This window comes from Eptesicus fuscus, chromosome 17 (genome assembly GCF_027574615.1).
Source record: "Eptesicus fuscus isolate TK198812 chromosome 17, DD_ASM_mEF_20220401, whole genome shotgun sequence".
NCBI lineage: Eukaryota > Metazoa > Chordata > Mammalia > Chiroptera > Vespertilionidae > Eptesicus > Eptesicus fuscus.
Genome location: NC_072489.1, coordinates 19,322,764 through 19,344,290, shown reverse-complemented (window position 1 = coordinate 19,344,290; position 21,527 = coordinate 19,322,764). Strand labels below are relative to the sequence as shown.

The following is a 21,527-nucleotide window of genomic DNA, read 5'->3' as shown; positions in this document are numbered from 1 at the left end:
TGTTCCCATCTCAATATCCCTCACTCAATCCCATCAAAAAGCCCCTTATGCCATGTAGGTAACATGCACAGCTTCCAGGGATTTGGATGTGGACATCTGGGGAGGCCGTTCCGCAGCCTCCCACAGCCCCAGAGGTGACCCTGATGTGCACCTTGGATCAGGACCCCTGGTGAATAGGTAGCCTCACCCGGTGACTAGTTGGCAGGACACGGGAAGTCAGGTGGTGCCACATCAGCTTTAACGGAGCTTGTGCCACTATCAGAGCAATGCCGGCACGGCTCCTGCTCTGTAAACCTGCCGTCCCCTTCGAAGGCACAGAAGGTTGTCCAGTCAACTTCTCTGTCGCCTCCTTGTCCCCACACGTCTAACAGGTGTACGTGGGGTTCGGCCTAACCCCCTGGCTTAAGGTGAAGGCTAGGGAATAACCTGCAGCATGTCTCTCCCACGTCCCAGCTGCCGTCAGCCAATCCAGCGGACTTGCAGCCAAATTTGTCATCCACTGTCACATCCCTCAGTGGGGCTCCGACAAATGTGAAGAGCAGCTTGAAGAGACCATCAAAAACTGCCTGTCGGCAGCTGAGGACAAGAAGCTCAAGTCTGTGGCCTTCCCACCCTTCCCCAGTGGCAGGTAGGAGGGGCTTCTCCAGGCGGGCGGGGAGGTCCTGGGTCCAGCCTGCTCCCCGGGAACCAGTGCTCTCCACTCACACGTCCACTCTGAACGGCTGCCGTTAGCTACTGACCAGCTAGTCAGTGCCAGGTGCCGCCCTGATGCTAGGGCCCCAAAGGCAATAAATCCCTCTCCTGCCCACAAGCACCAGACAGCCTAAGAGGCAAGACGGACTCAATAGTGGGGCCCAGAGAGATGGGAACAGGACTGCAGGGCCCACCCTCATGCAGACAGGACCAAGCGTGCTGACCAGGTGATAGGGCAAGAAACCCAGCCTCCGTCCTTCAGAACACTCGGAGAGAGGCAGCTTTGGGGAGAAGTGAGAGGCAGAAAACACCAGGCTTTGAAGGCCTTGCTACTCATGGGGATCCTGTGCTGCTTTGCGGGGGGGGAGGGGGGGGATGGGGGGAAGGGGCGGAAGGAAGGCCAGGGGGCCAAGGCTGTGACATGCACACCCAGAGAAAGGAAAAGCTCTCACCGAGGGTTTGCTTTCGGGGGTTAGAAGAGGGGAGGTCCCGTTTCTGTCAGTCACTGCTGCTGAAATGGCATCTGCACATCTGTCTGTGTTGATGAGAGGAACATTAAGTGCATGAAAAGTATGAACACAAGCTTTTGAGCATCTATTTTTGCCCTTTAATAAACAATCTGCCATGTAAACTGGTTTTGAGGGAGCTAATGAAGCCTTTATGTGCTGTTTTGAAGACCAGGTGTTTGAAATGCTGAATTGGTAGTGTTTTTTAAAGCCAAGCTTGACCTAAGTCGGGCTACATAGTCAAGCCCAGGGCACCGCTCACTGGTCCGTCCTGTGATCTTGGCTACAACCTCTGTGCCTGCGTCAGTGTGGCACCTGTAAGGGGATGATGTGGGTCCCCTGCTTCCCCCTCACACCCGGCTGTCGCTCTGACTCGCACCAAAGGAGATCGTGCTGGACCAGCCAGCACATGGTTAGACCCCGTGCGGTGGCAGTCAGCGCCCGGGGCCAAGATAGGAAGGGCCCACTTTGCCCCGCCCTGGGCTGTTACTCCGTGGGGCCCAGGGGCCCAAGTGACACGGGCTCTTCCTCTCCTTCGGCACAGAAACTGCTTCCCCAAACAGACGGCCGCTCAGGTGACCCTCAAAGCCATCTCGGCCCACTTCGACGACTCGAGCGCGTCCTCGCTGAAGAACGTCTACTTCCTGCTCTTCGACAGCGAGAGCATCGGCATCTACGTGCAGGAGATGGCCAAGCTCGACACCAAGTAGCCGCGCGGCCGCGCTTGCCGACAGGAGTTGCAGGAGGATCGGTCACAGGAGCAGGTTTTATTTTTTAAAAGGAGAGAGAAAGGGAGTGTTGGGCGGCTGAAGGGAAGTGGGTGGCAGAGGCTGCGGGAGCAGGTCCCGCCCACGGAAGGAGCCTCTGCATTTTATATTCTCGTTAAAAAGAGCCTCCGTCCTAAAAACCAGGTCTCCATGAGGGGTTCTTTCCATGTGTTTTCTTCCTGTTGTTTTAGAACTTTTTAAAAAAAAACAGACTTCATTTTAGATTTATAGCATTGACTTTTACACACACAAAGAAAATCCTTTCAAAATTCTTGTCTTCTGTTTCTCCTTTTGCAAGGGAGGAGGGCGTACGAGTGGCCCGGGCTCTGCTCAGAGGCTCTCTGTGTTCCGTGATGGAGGAGAAAATTAGAAAGGCATCTCACTGGTGCTTTATCTTTCTTAGTGCCCCGCCATCCCCCTGCCCCCTTATACCTGTAACTACTCCTAAAAAGGATTTACTTCAGGCTTTTTTCTGTTTTGTTTTGTTTTTTAAAGAAAAAGAAAATGAAAGGAAAAAAATAAAAGATTCAGTGTCTTTCTTACAACATATTCTTTTATTGCAACATTTTCGTTTGGAAAACTCTCCCCATGGGTGTGGGCGTCTAGAATGTTATAAACAGAACAAGGCCTGTCTCCAATGGGCTCTGGCTCCCGCCATGCTAGGTAGGCCCCAGGTCAGACAGCACAGAAGGGCCCGTTTCTCAGGCATTGGGTCCTGCTTCCAGAAGGGGGGGCCTCGTTGGCCTTGGTCCATAGGAACTCAGCCCTGGGCGATGCCCCAGTGGGGAAGCCATGCTTGGGGGAGAGGCGCATGTCTCATTAGCCCAGGCCACAGCCCACACGGGATGGAGTGAGAGCCCCCGTGAGGCTGGTGTCCAAGGACTCTGGCCAAGTATCCAGAGGCCACATCAAAGGTAAGCAGGGAGGGCAGGCAGGGCCAGAACCTGAGTTTATTTGGATGAACTGGTCAACCACTTCTGCTGTAGAGTGAACTTACGGGGTCCAAAACAGGCTCCTCCAGATTGAAGTTCTCTCCCAAGCAGAGGAGTCAGTATACCCTTAACATAGCTGCTGGCAGGCATCCTCCCTACCAGGCCGGGTCTCCAGGTAAGTGACATTAGGGTTGGCCAAGAAACCAGAAGCACAAAACCACAAAGGAGTTTTTTCACTTGTAACTCTGGATGTTAACTGCTCCCTGGATGTTAACCGATGGCGACCCATCCACAGGTCACACAGCTCGGCTGCCTCCCCTTAAACACCTCCAGCAGCTGGCAGGCCAGGTCTCGGTCTTAACTTCCTTAGCTTAGTAAAAACTCACTGTTAGCATGGACTAACCAACAGGGAAATTTTTATCTCTTTCTTCTTAAATATAACCTATGATATATAATCATAGTATATATGGTATAAAAATTGAAATATAGAAAGTTTCGTTAAGATTAAAGACTATAGGGACTAACAGTTTAAAATCAGCCTCCCGCTAACAACTGGAGTATTGCAGGATGTGTGGGCTTCCCCACCCTCTGAACAACGGGCAAGACTGGGGTGCAAGACCCCCTTCCTTAGCTGGTCTCACTTGGCAGGCCCTCCTTCCTGCCCTCCAGACAGGAAGCCAGCCCTCAGGAGACCCAGCGCCTGCACACGCACACACATCCAAGGGGAGCTGTTATGCAGAAGGCTGGCTTCGCACTCCCAGGACCAAGTGAAGCATTCGGCCTTGCCAAACCCAGAAAGAATCCTCTAGGGGGTGTCTTTTTAGTCTCTCTCTTTCTCTCTCTCTCCCTCTCTGTTTCTCTCTCCTCTCCATTTTTGCTTTTCAGTAAGTTGTGTTTCTGGTGAGTACATCAGCGGCATCTTTCTCCAGAAAGAGTGCCCTTTGACAGCAGTCAGGCGGGTACCACTTGTCAGGCAATCCGTTCCCAGGTGACGGTGGAACCTCGTCTCCCGCCCAGCCTCCTCGTCAGGGTGGAGACTGCCGCATGGTTTTCCAGCTCGTGGAGACGAACAGGTCCCGGCTCTTGGCCAGCCGAACCATGAACCGCCCCACATAGAAGCCGCTGATCTGGCCCACACCGTCATTTCTCCCCATGGCCAAGAGGAACGTCAGTGCACCTGTGGAGCAGAGGCACAAACTAGAGTCCTGCTCACCATCTGTGGCAGGCAATCCCAGATTCATTTATTAATTACAAATTATTAAAGCGCTCTAGGGAGTGTTTCTGTCGCCAGCTTTAAGAGTTTGTCCTAGCCCTGGCCGTTGGGGTTGGATGTCGTCCTGTGCACCAAAAGGTTGCCGGTTCGATTCCCGGTCAGGGTACTTGCCGGGCTTTCGGGCTCAGTGCCTGGTAGGAGGCGTGCAGGAGGCAGCCAATCGATGTTTTGCTCTCACATCGATGTTTCTCTCTCTCTCCCTCTCCCATAATTAATAAAAATATTTTAAAAAGAAAAACGTTGGTACTAGTGGTCAGTCATCTCAAAGACTCTGACCATGATTAACCCCTACTCATTTACAGCTGAAGCAAAAGTTGCCCTAGTTGGTTTGGCTCAGTGGATAGAGCCTCGACCTGCAGACTGAAGGGTCCCAGGTATGATTCCAGTCAAGGGCATGTGCTCGGGTTGCAGGCTCGATCCCCAGTAGGGGGCGTGCAGGAGGCAGCCAATTAATGATTCTCTCATCATTGATGTTTCTATCTCCCTCTCCCTTCCTCTCTGAAATCAATAAAAATATATTTTTTAAAAAAACTGTGAAGCACGTGGGACTCCCTCACCTGGTTTATAGGCCTTGAAGGGCCTCTGTTTCATGGAGTTGATGATATTGGCCACGGCGATGTTGGCGTGGAGGCCAGCATGATAGGCCATCTTGGGCTCCTTCACGTCGGCACAGTCGCCGATGGCGTAGATGTGGCTGTAGCCCTCCACCTGGAGGTACTCGTTCACCCTCAGGGCACCATTGCTGGCCAGTCCACTATCTGCCAGGCAAAACCAACAGGAAACCAGAACCCTCAGCTGCCATGTGAAGCGGCCCCCGGAGCACAGAGAAGAGGAGCTCTGGTGCCGGTCAAGCCACCGCAAGAGGCACATTCTCCGAGACACGCCGCCCCCCAGTTTGTCCGCTCAGAGACCCCCGCAGAGCTCCTCGGCAGAGGCACGGTCACCATTCCAGGGGGAAACTGACCAGAGAGACAGCTCGGGCCATTCTCTGTAATGTGCCCGCCTCTGTAAGTTACCATGACTGACACAGTGCTGACCTTCACAACCTGGCCAACTCTTGAATTTTCTTTTGAACGTGGATCAGCTTTTTAAAATAAATGCAGGGCTTTAATAAATGATAAACTTTTCATTTTAAGGGACTTAAAAGTTTAATCTTTGAAGTATATCATTAGGACAATTAGGTGTTAAATTTTGGGCTCTCTGTCCATTAACCCTCAGTTCCACCCACATGCCTGGCCTGGACTAGCGTCCTTCCTCTGGGATAGGATAAGTCTTTGCTGCAGGCACAGAGGAGGAGCTCCCCGGGCAGGAATGGGACTCAGGAATCAATGAGGGAACCTGAGGACACAGCAACATGGGGCCTGACCGACAAGGAGCCACTGAGTCTCCATTCACACATGGAGGCATGAGTCCATCAGCTCGATGTTTCAATCAGCTCGATGGTCCAATATTGAGCTTTAAGGACAAGAGGCCACAATGTTGCCCCCACTCCCCAAATGGTCATCCCAGCCCACGTGGCCACACACCTGGGTCAGGGTTTGGGGAGAGCAGCACACCTGTGGACAGAGAAAGGCCTGACCCCACAATTTCCTCTGCATCCGTGGTCCAAGGACAGGAAGAGAAAGCAGACCTTTTCCAGCTCTCTGAAACCTGTTCTCGTCTCTTGCTGCTTGGGGGCGGGCCCCCATTTTGAAAGAGTCTCATCTTGAGCTAAATCATTATCATAGCTGAGGAAAGGACAGCAAGAGTGAGCCTGAACCTAAATTTAAAGTTTGATGTCACCATTCAGAAGAGACAAAAGAGCTGTTGGGATGGAGGGGGAAAATAGGGGGTGCCAATTCCTGGGGGAAGGGCCTGAGGGGCCTTGGACACTGGGCAGTGAGAGGAGGAGGCAACCTGAGGAGTGGACAGTGGCTCTGCCACCTGCTTACCAAATGCACGGTGGTAGGCAAAGCTGTTGATCTTGATGCCGTTGCAGACAATCACCAGGTTGGTGGCCACCTCAGTGCCTTTGTCCGTCTGTACACTGATGCACTCGCGATACTCATTGAAAGGCAACTCTGCCATGTTGCTCACCCGCTCACCTGTCAAGGGAGGTCTGTGACCAGGAGGCTGGCAGAGGGTGGACAAGGCTGGCCCACGCCAAAGCTGACCCGGGGAAGTCTGGAGACCCATGAAGGCCCCAGGAAAGGCCTGGAGGCTGTAGCCCAACTAGGCAATGACTGCACTCCCCCTTCCCGCCCTGCTCCTCCCCCAGTCCACCTGCTACCCCCACGAAGCACAATCTGGACACCAGGCCCCAAGGGATACGATGGGAGGAAAGTTCCAAGAAGCAATTTGAGGCTGAGTTTCCCAAGTTCTGGGAAGAGCTATTTGAGGAAGACCTCCAACATGCCTCCCCGGCGGTGAGCTATGCCAACCTGCCCAGGCAGGACAGGCCCTCCAGACGAAGGTGAAGCCAGCCTACCCTCCTCACTGCCTAAAAGTAGAGGTGATCACAGTACTGCAGAGCCAGGAGCGAGGAGACAAGAGCCAGCCTGGCTTTCATAGAGCAGACAGCCCCCCTCCCTGAAGAAAACAAAGAGCTGAGCCCCACGAAGTGTGGAGGACACCCTGGGGTTAGAGGCCACTCGCTAGCTGCTGGGTGGTTCTCCTCCCTCTTGCTCTGGACAAAAGCCACACTCTCACCACCCTCAAGGTACAAACCAAAAAACCCATTCTCTCCACCACAGAGACATCATAATCCAGGTCAAATCCCTTAGATGATTTTTTTTAAAATCATTCAACAAATAGGTACCACCTGCACTTTGTCCAAACCAACAGCCAGGACAGTGCTGGTCCGTGACATGAAATCCCTTAAGTATGAGGGCTTCTGTCCTGCCCGAGGGCAGATACAACCTCCGGCGGACATCAGGGCTCAAATGGGCTTTGATGCTCAGCCTCAGGACTCAGAGAATGTGGCCACCCTCTAGCTGAGGGCAGTGACCCAGCCTCGAGCCCAATCGCACTGGGCCAGGGGGCGGGCAGGGCCGGGGAACGGCACGTACTCAGCAGCAGCTGCACGCCTTTCTGGAGCAGGATCTCCTTCGCCTCCTGCCGGACACAGGGCAGGAGCTCCTTGTCAGCCAGGGCCGTTTGGGAGTGAATAAGAGTGACCTGGGGACAAACGACCATAGGACAGAGGAGCCACTGAGCCTCCTGCACACAGTAAGAGGCTCAAAAACACGCAGCCTGCCTCCCCCACCTCCTCCCCTACCTCAGGTCACAGGTTTGGGAACTGGGGCCCAAGTGAAGCCATTTGCCCAACACTGGAACCAGCTCACGGCAAGCTGGGCTGGAGCCCTCGTTCCCGGTCCAGGACTCTCAGAATGGGCCAGCAGGCCACAACCACACGGAGCGCCACGTGGAAAATTACTTCGAACGTCCTTGGGCACTTATGGTCACACAGTCTATACATAAGCCATTGACATTGTGACTGTACGTCAACCTGACATTTACATTAGAGCTGGTTCTAAAACTGGCACTTCCTGGCATGTGTGTCAGCACAGAGAAGCGAGAGGCAGCCTGGAACGGTGTTCAAAGCCTGGACTTTGGAATCAGACTGCCTGGGTTGAAATCCCATCTTGGATACTCACCTGGACACTACCTGACAACTCAGTAAGACGGATCGTGGTCCCACTCCTAGAAATGTTGTAATGATGGGGGCAGGGATTGGGGTTGAGGGGGTCAATGGAGAAAAAAAAAAAAAAAAAGGGGATATCTGTAATACTTTCGACAATAAAGATAAATTTAAGCCCTAGCTGGTTTGGCTCAGTGTATAGAGGGTCGACCTGCGGACTGAAGGGTCCCAGGTTAAATTCCGGTCAAGGGTACATGCCCAGGTTGCGGGCTCCATCCCCAGTACGGGGCGTGCAGGAGGCAGCCGATTAGTGATCTCTCTCATCACTGATGTTTCTATCTCTCTCTCTCTCTCCCTTCCTCTCTGAAATCAATAAAAATATTTTTTAAAGATAAATTTTAAAAAAGAAATGTAATGAAATGAGCATGCGTGTATAAAGCACATAACAGCACGGTGGCTGTTATTACTGTTATGTGTCTACTGATCATAAACATATGGAAGTTTTCCTGAGTTACTTCTTACTTCAGACTGGTCTTTACCCCATAAATCAAAATTAATGAACTTTTACATCAATTATTCATAATAATTTCCAACAATTTGTCAGAGAACAACTGTATAATTAAATTAGCCCATATTGATCTCACTTTTCAAAACCAACGTGCCTTTCCCTCGGGAAAGAGAAGCAGCCACAGGCTCCACGCGGCTCTCAGAAGCGGATCTGGCATCAGCTGCAAGCATGCTCTTGCCTCCGTAATTACCAATCATCGCTCAGCCCTCAGCTGAGCCTTCGCAGCTGCCAGGATGTGTGTTTTCTCTCCGGGGTGCCAGCCAGATGCTCTATCCCTCCATCATTAAAGGGAACAGGGCCACCCTCCCGTGGGCAGAAGGCAGTGCCGGCCAGTCCTGCGCGAGGGGCTGCACCGCAGGCTCCCCCTGGGCTGTCCAGGGCAAGGGCTACCGTCTCTTCAAGACCAAAAAAACAACTAAAGGTACGTGTGACCAAGCTAGTTGTCAGCAAAAAGAGGCAGTCGAAGTCTATGTTCAGATCACAAAGCTGGGACATTGAGGGGACACAGGAGTTAATCTTTGTAAGGGGTCTCCCCTGGCCTTGATTCTCCTGGTTGGACCAGAAGGCAGGACCCCTCTCTGAACTAAGACACATCCTGGCTGTCCAAGCAAATTCCCATCAGAAAGGGACTTGAAGGGACCCCTCAGTGCAGAGAGCAGGAGATGGGAAACAGACTCCCACTGTGTGTTAAGGGAGCTCCGCCTCCTGGGCCTTGAGCAAATTCCTGATTTTCCTTCGACAGCACAGAAAGAAGCCGGCCACTGAGAGGTCAAGGCCAAGGCCGCTTGCCCACCTCTTTCTCGGGGTACTCGGTTTTAATCTCCGCTGCCATCTCCACTCCAGCAGAGCCTCCGCCCACCACCACGATGGACTGTGAGCACTGGACCTGGAGCAGAAGCAAATGGGAAAACACCCCCTCAAATTCACCCTGCCTCAAGGGGCAGCACTGGGGTCGGGGGGAGGCAGGGGTCCTTGCCAAAAGAGTAGAGAACTCTTTCCAAATCTGAGGTCTAAAGTGCTTCCTCAGGGCCGAGCACTTGCTGGGTGTCTCCCTGCATTTTCTCATTTGATGCTCACTCACAAGCCCCAAGAGGCAGGTATCATACCACCTGCCCAGCCTTCAGACGACCATGGCCCAGGTCTGTCTGAGTTCAAAGCCGGGCTCCTAACCTCTACACGAGGGTCTTTTCTCCCGGCTTCTCAGAGCTGTGCAGAGAGGGCAACACCTGGCCAAGTCAGGTAGCAGCATTCACCCCGAGATCCTCCCCTGGTCTCCACTCCTCATCATTTCGAAGGGGACAGAGCACCCACCCGCCCTCAGGACTGCTGTGAGAGCTGTGAGGGCATGGATCAAGCCTGCTCTATAAACCTCAAGGCCCTGTGCCACCAGGAGCCCCGAGAGAGGAGGTGGGATCCCCAGTCGCTACATGAGCAGGTCTGGGTGCTCATGTCCAGACATTGATGACAGATCCAAAGGTCTCCTCCCAGGACTCTCTCTAATAACTCTCCATCTTTGCAGCCGCTGTCACAGCCCTGAACATCTCCTAGGGTCTCCCTGTTGTCCCCCCAGTGGTTCTGCTCTCCAGGGGCCACCCAGTCTGCGCTCACGGCCCTCCCCGGGGCCAGGGGCGCTCACCTGCTTCACCATGTTCTCGTAGGCCTGAATGGCCTCCTGCTGGCTGAACACCTGGTTCAACTTGCCGGGGAAGAACCCAGTGCTGCCCGTGGCCAGGATAAGATGCGAGAAGGGCAGAGCCTGTGCGGGGCAAGGAAAAGAAAGGTGAGGGCAGGCCCGGGTTCCTCATCCGCCCCCAGGCCCATGGTACTGAGCCCTCTGGGCACTGAGGCAGCCCTCCTTGGTGGGGAGCAAAACCATCACATGGTTAAGCCAAGGGGGGGGGAGGGGCGGTGCTAGATCCCAGGAGAACCTAGAGAAGCAGACTTGCCTCCTGCCAGAGCCCCCAGCATGGAAATGAGAGGGCTGAGCTCTCCACAGTGGGGGGCAGGGAAGCTGGGAACGGGAAACCACCTGTGGGGAATAAGGAGGATTCCAGCTTCCAGTGTGGAATTAGTTTAGACTCTCCTAGGTGTTTTAGAAGAAACTGCCCCCCTGCCCCCCCAAAACAAAGGAAAGGAGGGAGGGAGGGAGGGAGATCCTGCTTGGAGCCTAAATATATCAGGTTGACAAAACCAGCGCTGCTCTGATGGGAGGAGGACGGGAGGTCTGCGTCCCGCCTGGCCCCCTCTTCCCATGGACCCTCATGGACCCTCCAGGGCTCTGAGAAGTCTGGCCCGAAACCACAGAACAAGGCGACTCTCGGCAATCTTTCCAACCGAGAGATTCCCGGCCCTAAAATTAATCCAAGTAGGATTGATTCACACCAAATCAAAGGACAGAAATTGAGGACAGACACTGCATCCCCTTTTTCCAATTCCCCTTTAGCTTTGGATAAAGTAGAGGGCAATTAGTGACCCTCAACATGACGATCGGGCTGGTGGCAGCTCATGGGTGGAGCTCACATCACTGCAGGTGTATACCAGGCGCCGAGCTACTAGCCGGGCTGAGGAACAGGAAGAGGAATGGAGAAAGAGTCTGCCCCCATGACTTCCCAATCCAGGGATGTGGATCCAGTGTGTGCCTACCCTTTGATTCCAGTGGGCGCAGAGGTTGGCCAGGCCTGGGGCTGGTCCAGGACACTGGCTTTCTGAGCGTGGACTCTGGGAGGAAACTGCCTGAGTTCAAATCCCGGCTGAGTATCTTCCTGGCTGTGGGATCCCGGGAGAGCCACTGATCCCCACGTGACAGGAGGATACACCACCTCCCCGAGTCATGGCGGGCATCACAGGAGACCGTGTAAAGCTCAAGCCAGTGCCCGGGGTACAGGAAAGGCTCGGGAAATGTCTGCCCCCACGCTCCGTGGCTGCTGCAGTCAAGCCTCTGCTTATGAGGAAGCTGCTCTCGGCACCAGGCAGGGCTGGGGGCCCGAGGCCGCTCACCCGCGTGAGGCCTGCCAGGTAGACCTGCCCAGGTCTCCCACCAGCAGCTGTCAGCCCTGCTCACCTCGCCATCCTCCAGCAGCACCGTCTGATTCTTCAGATCGATCTCGACCACCACGCCCTGCCGGAAGCTATTCTTGAAGCTCTTCACGTAGGAAATGAATGTCTTTCTGGCGAACCCTGGGAGCGGACACAGAGGAGGTCACAGGGTAAAACTGGGCTGCCCACAGGAGACAGAATAACCCAGAATCTCTCCGGCACTGCATACCAACAGGGGTGCCCCTGACCACACATCTGGGCCAGGGGTGTACCCAGGGTATCCACCACCCCAAAGTGCCAGTCTGGGCCCAGGGGCCTCAGGGAAGCTCAAGCTCTTACTCTGGGGCCTTGATATGGTAGCTGCTTAAGGCCAATGACCTTTAGATTCTCCAGAATTTTTCTAGTGGTTGAATCTAGGCACCGTGCCCTAAGTCAAGAAAACCCCCCTCAGACCCACAGTGTGATAAGACCAAGAAAGCCCCAGAAAGGAGCCCGTTACCGCTCTCCACGGAGGCCCGGAGGGCTGCCACGTTGTGGTGGAAGGAGTCCTTCATGTCCACCAGCGTGAAGGAGATGTTCAGGGCCTGCAGCTGGCTGGCGGCCGTTATCCCGCCAAAGCCCCCGCCTACGATCACCACATGCACACCTCTCACTTCCATGGAAACCTGGGACCCCATCTCGAACCGCCACTGCAGGGATAGAAGGAGAGACCACATCGGAGTTAGGGGAAGCTCAAGGCTGGGAGGGCAGGGTGAGCCCACAGCAAGAAAGGCCTCAAATGCTGACACTTGATCTTTTTAATTTATGTCATCGTTAAGATTTTAATTGTAAAATCTGAATTCCAAAGGAACAGGGGTATCCTAATTCCACCCCATCCCCCAACCACACAGTTCCGTTCTCCACTGCATCCATGTTACCAAGTTTATATGAGTCCTTCAGAGATTTTCTGTGTACCTACAGTCGTAATTGTTTTTGCACACATTAAACTATTCTGCATTTTCCCCCATTCAATATATTTGCTCACTCGTCAACGTAACTTAAATGAGCTCCTGCTCTCTGATGTGCCCTGTGCTGTGGATCCTGGGGTCAGAGACAGACAGACAGATGTCAGAGACAGACAGACAGATTTGGTCCCTGCCCTGGCGAAGGAGGGGCTTACAAACCGAAGGGCAGGAGGAGGAGGAGGACCTGGGAAGCTGGTCAGGTGCACAGTAACAGAGACGGCGGGCACACCTGTGGGGAACTGCAAGCACGGGCCACATCACAGGAACGGAATAGAATTCTTAAGCCCCAAGCTAAGCAAACACTCTGACCAGATTCTGCCCACTCACAGGTCACCAGCTTGAGCCCCAGGCCTAAGGAGATCAAGGGACAGGTTTTGACAATCAACCTGCAAAATAGGATGCGGTGTGACTGGGCCGTGACAGTGGGGCAGGGAGGAGAGGCCTGCAGTGGGCAGGTCATTCCCCGAGCATTCCTGGGACAGGGGCTATACACCAGGACTGCTGGGCAACCTCCCCGGAGACATGGGGCCAGAAGAGACGTCTGCTGCGAGAAGAAACAGTGCTGGTTAAAGACTGCGAAGGAATTGAGAAGGACGGTAGGGAGCAGTGCTGATCATGTGGGATCCAGTGAGGGGGAGAGGGGAACAAGCACCTGCTTGATGCCAGGGACAGTGTCTGCAGAGGGTGGAGGGCCAGGACTGCAGGCCACCTGTGTCCCAGGCCCACACTCACACCTGGACTGGTGCAGCTGGACCAGGGTCCAGCAGACTGAGCAAACCCTGGTTGAGTTCCTGAGGAGCTGAAATTCAAAAACCCTCAGCCCAGAGCATGACACTGGAGGACATCTGAGGCAGAGGACAGCCCTGAGCTGAGTCAGCACAGAGGGAAAAGGAAGAGGTGGCGAAGCTTGCCTGGTGCCCCCAGCCAGCCTGAGAAGCAATCTACCAGGCTCACCCTCCAAAGAGCCCGGGTCCCCTGGCGCATCCCAGAGTCTGTCCGAGGGCTGAGAAGCTGGCCTGGGGCTGCAGTCAGAGGCCTTACCCCAGTCCAGCTTAACCCCAGAGAAGGCTGCTCATGGTGCGGGGCCTCCGGCTCTCCAGTGTGGGAGCCCAGCTACCTGGGGAGCCACCTGGACTGCAGCTGAGATCCTGAGAGCAGTGAGAGGTTGTTGGGAGACGCTGGCTGGAGGCGACAGGCAATCACACCTCCTCCTGGCCTGTGCCGGGCTCTCAGGAGGCAGAAATAAAGCAGGCTGCCTAGGAGAGACACTCAAGGACGGCAAAGCTGACATGCACAGAAAGCAGCAAGAGAGGCCCAACAGCGGCTGTGGGCATCAGGGATGGAGGTTCACAGTGGGGGCGGCCGGGGGTGGCAAGGAGGAGGATGTGGACTCGGGTCAACCTTGGAGGGCAGACAGCTTTCCCTTGATGGGGAAGCGTGTTCCAGCCAGCCTGGGGCCCTCTCGGGCAGCACCCCAGCAGCTGGAAGACTACCCCACTGTCCTGGGCACAACCCCTCCCCCCCTGGCCTCCATTTACCCCCTGTAATGTGAGGGGGCACCCTAAGATGTCTTTGCACACATAGGTTTCCAAGACATGGTGGCCCCAAAAATGGTCCCCACACTTATAGGAGCAGCTTATGGTTGGAGCTCCAGGCACTGTTCTTGTTGGTATTCAAATGTCCACTGCCTAATTTCTCCCCTGGGGGAGGGAGAACCTGATGAAGGAGGGAGAACCTGGTGGGGGAAGGAGAACCTGGTGGGGGAGAACCTGGTGGGGGAGGGAGAACCTGGTGAGGGAGGGAGAACCTGATGAAGGAGGGAGAAGCTGGTGGGGGAGGGATAATCTGATGGGGGAGGGAGAAGCTGGTGGAGGAGGGAGAACCTGGTGGGGGAGGGAGAACCTGGTGGGGGAGGGAGAAGCTTGTGGAGGAGAAGCTGATGGAGGAGGGAGAACCTGGTGGGGGAGGTAGATCTGACAGAGAAGATTGGAGGGGATTTTGTTTCTCACTGGCTAAATGGTCCCCAACTCATTGAGGCTTGTGCATTCTACCCATTTACAGATGAGGAAAGAGCCCTCAGCAGGGCTGAGACCAGGACGAGTCCCCAGCAGGCAGTGCCACCTTCACTGCTCCAGGCCCTCAGAAAGGTCGTCCTGAGTGTTCATCGGGCTGAATCTGCCAACTGGGCCAGAAGGAGAAGGTCTCCTGGGAGCCAAAACCGAAGAGGGCCCAGGGCCCCGCCAGAGGTCAGGAGTAAACACCAGGAGCTGAGCAGAGGCTGGGAATGAGGCAGGCGATGGAAGGGGTGTGTCACCTCCCCTCAGCACGGCCCCCTGTGTGCCAGCCTGCCTTTGGGTCCAGCAGCCCACCGGTCAGGGAAACACCAGAGCTGCTTCCAAGCCGGCTGGGCACAGGCCCGAGAGGCTGCCCAGCTGGTTAGGGGCGGGGCCACATGGTCAGGCCACACTGCACCACCTAGGGGAGCTCAGGAGGAGCCTTAGAAAATACCTGCGACCTTCTCCACGGAGGACAGAGTTTGGGCCAAGAAGTCCGGTGGCAGAAAGGGAGGCTGAAGATGAGCTCAGGGAACAAGGTGGGTGGCCAGGAGGGCAGGTGACAGGGGCCAGCACGCACAGGGTGCCTGTCACACCTACATGCTCACCAGTTCTGACCACCAGGCCTGCCCTGGGCCCTTCCCGGGGAGGAGAGTAAGCCCAGCAACCCAGTGCAGGCCTGAAGGGCACTAAACTGGCCCAGGATCAACTGGCTTCCCCAAAGGGCAAACCCTGGCCCACTCAACCAGGTGCACCCTCAGTGAAGGCAAGCTGCTTCTCTGGAGCTCCAGTGAGCAGAGTTCCAGGGTCTGGGCCTGAGGGCTCCCCACCATGAGGGGCTGGATGAGGTGATGAGGAGGTCCCAAAGCCCCTCCTGGAACCTGCTCTTCTCTCTCCTCCAGTGACCTCTGACACCCTCACTTGGGGAATGGTGGGCTGGCGGCTCTCCAGCTGATCCACCCTTCCTCCTCAGCAGCCTCCCTTGCCCAACACTCTTGCACACCCGAGTCTGCCTTGGCCAATTCCTTTTTTTTTATTATCCTCACTGGAGGATATGTTTACTGATTTGAGAGAGAGAGAGGAAGGGAGAGAGAAAGAAACATTGATGTGAGAAACATTGATCAGTTGCTTCCCATACATGCCCGACCAAGGATTGAACTCACAACCTAGGTATGTATCCTGACCAGAAATCAAACCTGGAAACTTTCAGTGTATAGGACGGCGCTCCAACCAACTGAGCCACCCAGCCAGGGCCCAGTGCCAGTTCTTGCTTGGCCCTGAGGACAGTTGGACTCCCCTACACTCGGCCACTATCCACTCTGTTAGATACCTAAACCAGGTACTCAAGCCACAGAGCTGCTTCCCAGCCACACACTCTATAGGTGCTCAAAAAGCACATGTAGCCCTGGCCAATGTGGCTCAGTGGTTAGAGCACCAGCCTGTGCACCAAAGGCTCACAGGTTCGATTCCCCATCAAGGGCATGTACCTGGGATACAGGTTCGAGCCCCAGCCCTGGTCAGGGTGTGGGAGGCAACCAATTGATGGTTTCTCTTATATCAATGTTTCTCTCCCTCTCTCTCTCTCCTCTCTCTCTCTCTCTCTCTTCCTCTCTCTCTCTTTTCCCCCTCCCTCCCTTCCACTCTCTCTAAAAATCAATGGAAAAAATATCCAGCCTCAATCAATGGGAGACCCCATCAACAGAAGACTACAGGATACACTGTTATACACCCATACAATGGAATATTCTGGAGCCATTCATTTTTAGAGGGGATGCTTTTTACATGAAATGCGTGTCCACGATTTGTCCACACCCATACGATGTACAAGACCAAGAATGAATCTTAATGTAAATTATGGTCTTTGGGTGACTGTGTCAATGCATGTTCATCAACTGTAACAAGTGTACCACTCTGGCGGGGGATGTTGATAATGGGGGAGGCTGTGCATGTGTGAGGACAGGGGACATATGAAAAATCTTCTGTACCTTGCCCTCAGTTTTGCTATGAACTAAAACTACTCCACAAAAATAAAGTCCTTAGAAAACAAAGTTTGTTACCTGGCCAGTGTGGCTCAGTGGTTGAGTCAACCTATGAACCAGGAGGTCACTGCACAGTTTGATTCCCACTCAGGGCACATGCCCGGGTTGCGGAGGCAATCCCCAGTGGGAAGGGGGGCTTGCAGGAGGCAACCGATCAATCATTCTCTCTCATCATTGATGTTTCTATCTCTCTCCCTCTCCCTTCCTCTCTGAAATCAATAAAAATATGCAACAAAAACAAAGTTTGTCCATGAAAAAGTCAGGTAATAGAACAGCCTAATCCCACTATGGGCAACCAGACATGTGTACCTAGCTACATAAAAACATATACATGTAATAATTACAACAGCTAGCATTCATTGCCTTTTTATCTGTGAGTTGTTCTCTCCATTTTTGATAGAAAGTCAGTAACTTGCCCAAGGTCAAGCCTCACAGTCTGACAGACCTGAGCTCTGGTCTGTGTGGCTCAGGGTTGAGTCAACCTATGAACCAGGAGGTCACTGCACAGTTTGATTCCCACTCAGGGCACATGCCCGGGTTACGGGCGCAATCCCCAGTGGGGAGAGGGGGGCGTGCACGAGGCAACGGTCCCAGATGACGTTTCTACTTTCTTCTTTGAGTTTGTTTTTGGGTTTGTTTGTTTTTTTGTATTGTTTGAATATTTTTAAATAAGTGTGTCATTTTTACAGAAATAATAAAGCTTTAAAAACAGGGCAGACCTCCTACCAACTAATTTTTTAAATTGAGATATTAGTCATATAAAATTCACTATTTTGAAGTGTACAATTCAGTGGTTCCTAGGACACTCATAAAATTGTACAACCATCACCACGATTAAATCCAGAACATTTTCAACGCCCTAAAAAAAGAAAAGAAAAAACTCATCCATTAGCAGTTATTCCCCATTCCCTCCTCCTGCAGCCCCTGGGAGCCACTAATCTCTGTCAGTCTCTACACATTTGCCCATTCCATACCTTTTGTCTGGTTTCTTTCACTTAGCATAATGTTTTCAAGATTCAGCCAAGCTGTAGCATGTACCAGTATTTCATTCCGTTCTATGGCTGAGTGATAGCGCATTGTACGGAGGCACATTTTGTTTATCCGTCAGCTGATGTACATTTGGGTTGTGTCCACCTTTTGGCTCTTGTGAATAATGCTGCTACGAACATTCATACACAAGTTTTCGTGTGAACGTATGTTTTTAACTCTCTTGAGTATATACCTAGGAGTGGCATTGCTGGGGCCTACGGTAAGTCTGGATTTAACTCTTTGAAGAACTGCCAAACCCACCATCTGATTCTGAACTGAACATCAAGCCAAAGGAGAGAGCACAGAGAGTCTTAACGCAATCCGCCCAGATTCAGGAAGGTTCGCTTAAGAGAAGGTCCAAGAGAACAAACCCTAATTGTCCAGGGACTCCGAAGGAAATTTACCTTTGCCCTTCCCCCAACACATTCATGCTCACGCCCACACATATGTACGTACACACACACACACACGCACACACACACGCACAAATTTGATGTACACTGGAATTTTCTCGGTAAATCCTGTTTCTTCCAAGGAGACCCAGCCTGACCCCCGGGGGGGGGGGGGGGTGTTAGTCTAATAATACAAACAGAGGCTTTTAGGAATCTACTGAAAAAGAAGCAAGTTACATTTATGCCAAAGTTGTAGAGCGGTCACACCTCAGAACACATACAGCAGGAACCACGTGGGTTCCAATCAATGCAAGGCCATCGTCCAGGATTGCTTCACAGAGATTACAAATGAAACAAAGTCTGGAGTCCTCAGTGGTTATGCCCAGGGTAGATTTCTACAGCCACGTTTCCAGAGTGGCCATCCTGTTTGAGAGGGCCTCTAGGTGTGACTCCAAGCACCACGAATGTCCCCTATCCAGCCGGGGACAGGCCGAGAGTAGGCCTTCCACGGCCCATTCCCCAGGGAATGCATGCTAAATATAACCCCAAAATACCAATTTCTGAAAGGGACTCAGTCTGACAAAGGAGCGATCCTTGCATGCCCCAGGAGAGGGCAGCTCTGTGCAGACAGGCTCATTCCAGCGTCCTGCACACTCCCCTACCACCACCATGTGCCTCCGCCAGTGGCTTAGCGATTCCCAAAACATCCCCGTGGTCTGCTCACTTCCTGTGTCTGGACCCTCCTGGCTTTCTTATTTCACCACCAGCCAAACACCAGCCAGGCCCTGGCGCACACCGGCCCTGGTCAGCTCTCCTGCTGAACTGCTGTCCTGAACAAGGCCAGGCCCACCTGGGAGCAGTCTCCCCCTGGAATGGAGGCCCTCCAGATGTGGGGTTACACACAGTGCTCTTAAAGGGCTTCTCTCTAGGGGCTGGGGTGAGGGTGGGTGGGTCTGCGGGCTTAGTGCTTGCACAGGGGCATACTGGAGCACACACGCACACACAGTGGAGTCTGAGCAGGCCTCCTTGATAGTTTACACTGTGAACGGAAGGAGCCACATGCTAACCTGACAAGCTCAGGGGAGGCCTATGTGGCACTCTTGCAAACTCAGAGACCTGAAATAACCACAAAGGATGGTTTGAAAATTAAATATTTGACTACAAACAGGTTATAGTGGGCAGTCATGTCCTAGGCCGATATCTTCCCTGACAAAGGTCAACTTAGATCTTCCTTACTGAGCCCATTTGCCTTTTTGCCTCTAAGATAACATATCTGTGAGATGTCTGTGAGATGTCTGGGTAACTTGTAACTTCCTTCTTTTGCTGGAGCCCCTGGGGCACAACCAGATGTGGTGGGCGCCAGGACAGATACTTCAAATTCCTTCATTATCATGTTAATTGTTCCTGTACCCACCTAAGTATGTGTCCATCATTTTACTTTTTATCCAATCCCAGGGGTTTCCCACCGTTTGACTTTATCCCACCTCCTTAATCCGTCACCAATGAATTTCATGTAGCCCACTTATGTCCCTCCTCTGATGGCAATGTATAAATACAGATGTAACACACCATTTCTTCGGAGCATTATCTCAATTCACTGAGGTTCTGCTTCCCGGCATATGTCGACATTTTGGCTCAAATAAACTCACTAAAATTCTTTACAGGTTTCAATGGTTTTTTCGTTAACAACACATTTACATATTTTACAATGGCCTTGAACACGAGACACACCGAATGTGGAATGCCTTACTGGGATGCCTGGTAAGCCCTCCCCAAACTGTCTGCCCCCCAGCTCTGTGCCAGTCCTCTGTGAGATCATCGGCTCCCAAGTGCCTCTCCCCTCCCCACCCTCAGACACAGCCAGGGGTCAAAGGGACACTTGTTGGAGGGGACAGGCAGGGTGTGTTTGGTGGGTGGGGCTGGCAGGAAAGCGCCCACCGTCACCCCCTACAAGCAGCTCCCCGGGAATTTCAGGCGTCCTGGGCTCCCCAGCCCCATCCGTTAGTTGGGCGCCCGCGGAAGCGGGGCTTCGTGGAAAGGAGAGGTGGACCTCCTAGCGCAGTGGTCGGCAAACTCATTAGTCAGCAGAGCCAGATATCAACAGGACAACGATCGAAATTTCTTTTGAGAGCCACATTTTTTAAACTTAAACTATATAGGTAGGTACACTGTTATTAACTTAATGAGGGTACTCCTCAGCTGGCCTAAGAGCCACACTCAAGGGGCCAAAGAGCCGCATGTGGCTCGCGAGCCGCGGTTTGCTGACCACTGTCCTAGTGTAACCCGGAGCCTGTGGGCCCTGAGCCCCCGGCATGTCCCTCCTGCAGCCGGAGGCTTTCCTCCTTCCCCGGGACTCCGGCTTCAGCCAGCGGCGGCCTCGGGCCGGAGGGTGGGGGCTGGGGGCTGAATGGGGGCACCCTCCTTACCTGGGCAGACTTGGCCGGCACTTCGGGGCGGTCGGGAAGGGGGTTAATTCCCCCTCCCCCCGCGGGTAAACCTCCCTGCTGTGTTTTGGGGAAAGTGGGGTGGTGCAGGCGCCCGCGTCCCAGACGACCGCCCCCTCCTCCTAAGGCCACAACTCCGCGCACCGACTTCCGCCGCAGTCCGTCGCGTTTCCCAGGCCCCGGCGGGTCCCTGCTGGGGAGTCTGCGGGGGGCCCCGCGGGCGCCGGGCAGCCCGAGAGCGCGCCTCCCGCCTCGGCGCCGCGGGCGGAGCGGGTCGCCTCGGGACCACGGCCCCTCCCGGCCCACGTGACTCGGGCGCCCTCTGGCCACGCCCCGGCCACGCCCCCGCGGGCTCCCGGGTCGGATTTCTGCTGGCACCCCCCGCCCGCCTTCCCCTTCGCCTCCCGCCCTCTAGCGGATGGGAGCGCCCCCTTCTCCCCCGCTCTCCCCGCCGTGAAACTGACGCCCCCTGAGACCCACGTCGCCTGGCCCTGCGCGAGCCCCGCGGACTCTGATCCAAGTTGGGCCCGACTTTCTGCCAGAAGCTGCCGGACTTCAGAGCGCGGGCTCTCGGGCCCCCGCTGTGCCGCCCGGGGCAGATGACCAACCTCCTGCCTTTACGCTTATAAGTAATAATCCCGCAAGCCCAGTGGAGCCCTCTGTGTGCCCGGCCCTGTGCTAGGAGCTAGGAGATAAAATGGAGAACAAGCTGGCCTGGTTTCTGCTTACCGTCTGATTGGGTGATAGTCTGGGGCAAGACTATATTAAACATCTCTCATTGAAGGAAGAAAAACTGGAGCAAAGGAGGCCTTTCTCCAGGGATGAGAAGGAGTTAGTCCTGGGCAGAGAGGAGGCAAGTGTGCTCTGGGTGTGCAAAGACCCAGAGGCAGGGCAGATTGCTGGCGGTGATACAGGCCCGGGGCCTGGTGAAGACTGGCCTGTCACCCCAAGGGCAGTGGGATTTGCCACCGCAGGATTTTAAGCAGAAGAGTGACAGCACTGAGTTATGCTCTGTGGTGCAAGGATGGGGAAGTAGGAGGGCTGCTGAAAATGGGGAAACTAGGAAAAAAAAAAAAAAAAGAGCTTGGACTAAGTAGGATATGTAAGGAAACGGACTGATGCAAGCTACAACCTGGCAGTCGGGTCAAGCTAATTAGGTGACAGAGATGAC

At 54.0% G+C, this 21,527-nt stretch overlaps 2 protein-coding genes across 3 annotated transcripts in view; one reads left to right on the top strand and one right to left on the bottom strand.

The window, feature by feature from the left end:
• LOC103289503 (core histone macro-H2A.2) overlaps positions 1–2,505 on the top strand; it is a 40,343-nt gene extending 37,838 nt beyond the window's left edge. Inside the window, exons 8-9 of the mRNA XM_008145427.3 lie at positions 454–628; positions 1,744–2,505. Coding sequence (XP_008143649.1) covers positions 454–628; positions 1,744–1,909 — 341 coding nt within the window. The 3' untranslated portion in view covers positions 1,910–2,505. The remainder of the gene's footprint in view (positions 1–453; positions 629–1,743) is intronic.
• A 20-nt stretch (positions 2,506–2,525) lies between these two features.
• AIFM2 (apoptosis inducing factor mitochondria associated 2) lies at positions 2,526–20,643 on the bottom strand. 2 transcript variants are annotated; one of them, XM_008145426.3, is made up of 9 exons: positions 20,339–20,643; positions 11,894–12,083; positions 11,420–11,535; positions 9,995–10,114; positions 9,152–9,244; positions 7,219–7,327; positions 6,103–6,255; positions 4,729–4,929; positions 2,526–4,075 (listed from the first exon to the last, which is right to left on the bottom strand). In XM_008145426.3, the coding sequence occupies exons 2-9, from the start codon at positions 12,069–12,071 to the stop codon at positions 3,924–3,926; spliced, it is 1,122 nt and encodes a 373-aa protein (XP_008143648.2). In that variant the 5' UTR covers positions 12,072–12,083; positions 20,339–20,643; the 3' UTR covers positions 2,526–3,923. The 2 variants fall into 2 exon arrangements, with proteins under 2 accessions (XP_008143648.2, XP_054584829.1); XM_054728854.1 differs by lacking the exon at positions 9,152–9,244.
• Positions 20,644–21,527: the final 884 nt, after the last annotated feature.

Bases quoted from the DNA above. Each gene is read 5' to 3' on its own strand.
- AIFM2 (XM_008145426.3), bottom strand. From the start codon at position 12,071: ATGGGGTCCCAGGTTTCCATGGAAGTGAGAGGTGTGCATGTGGTGATC. The intron at 11,536-11,893 runs GTAACGGGCTCC...GTCCGCTCCCAG, and splicing joins CCGGGCCTCCGTGGAGAGCG to GGTTCGCCAGAAAGACATTC. The intron at 6,256-7,218 runs GTACGTGCCGTT...CTCCCTTGACAG, and splicing joins AGGCGTGCAGCTGCTGCTGA to GTGAGCGGGTGAGCAACATG.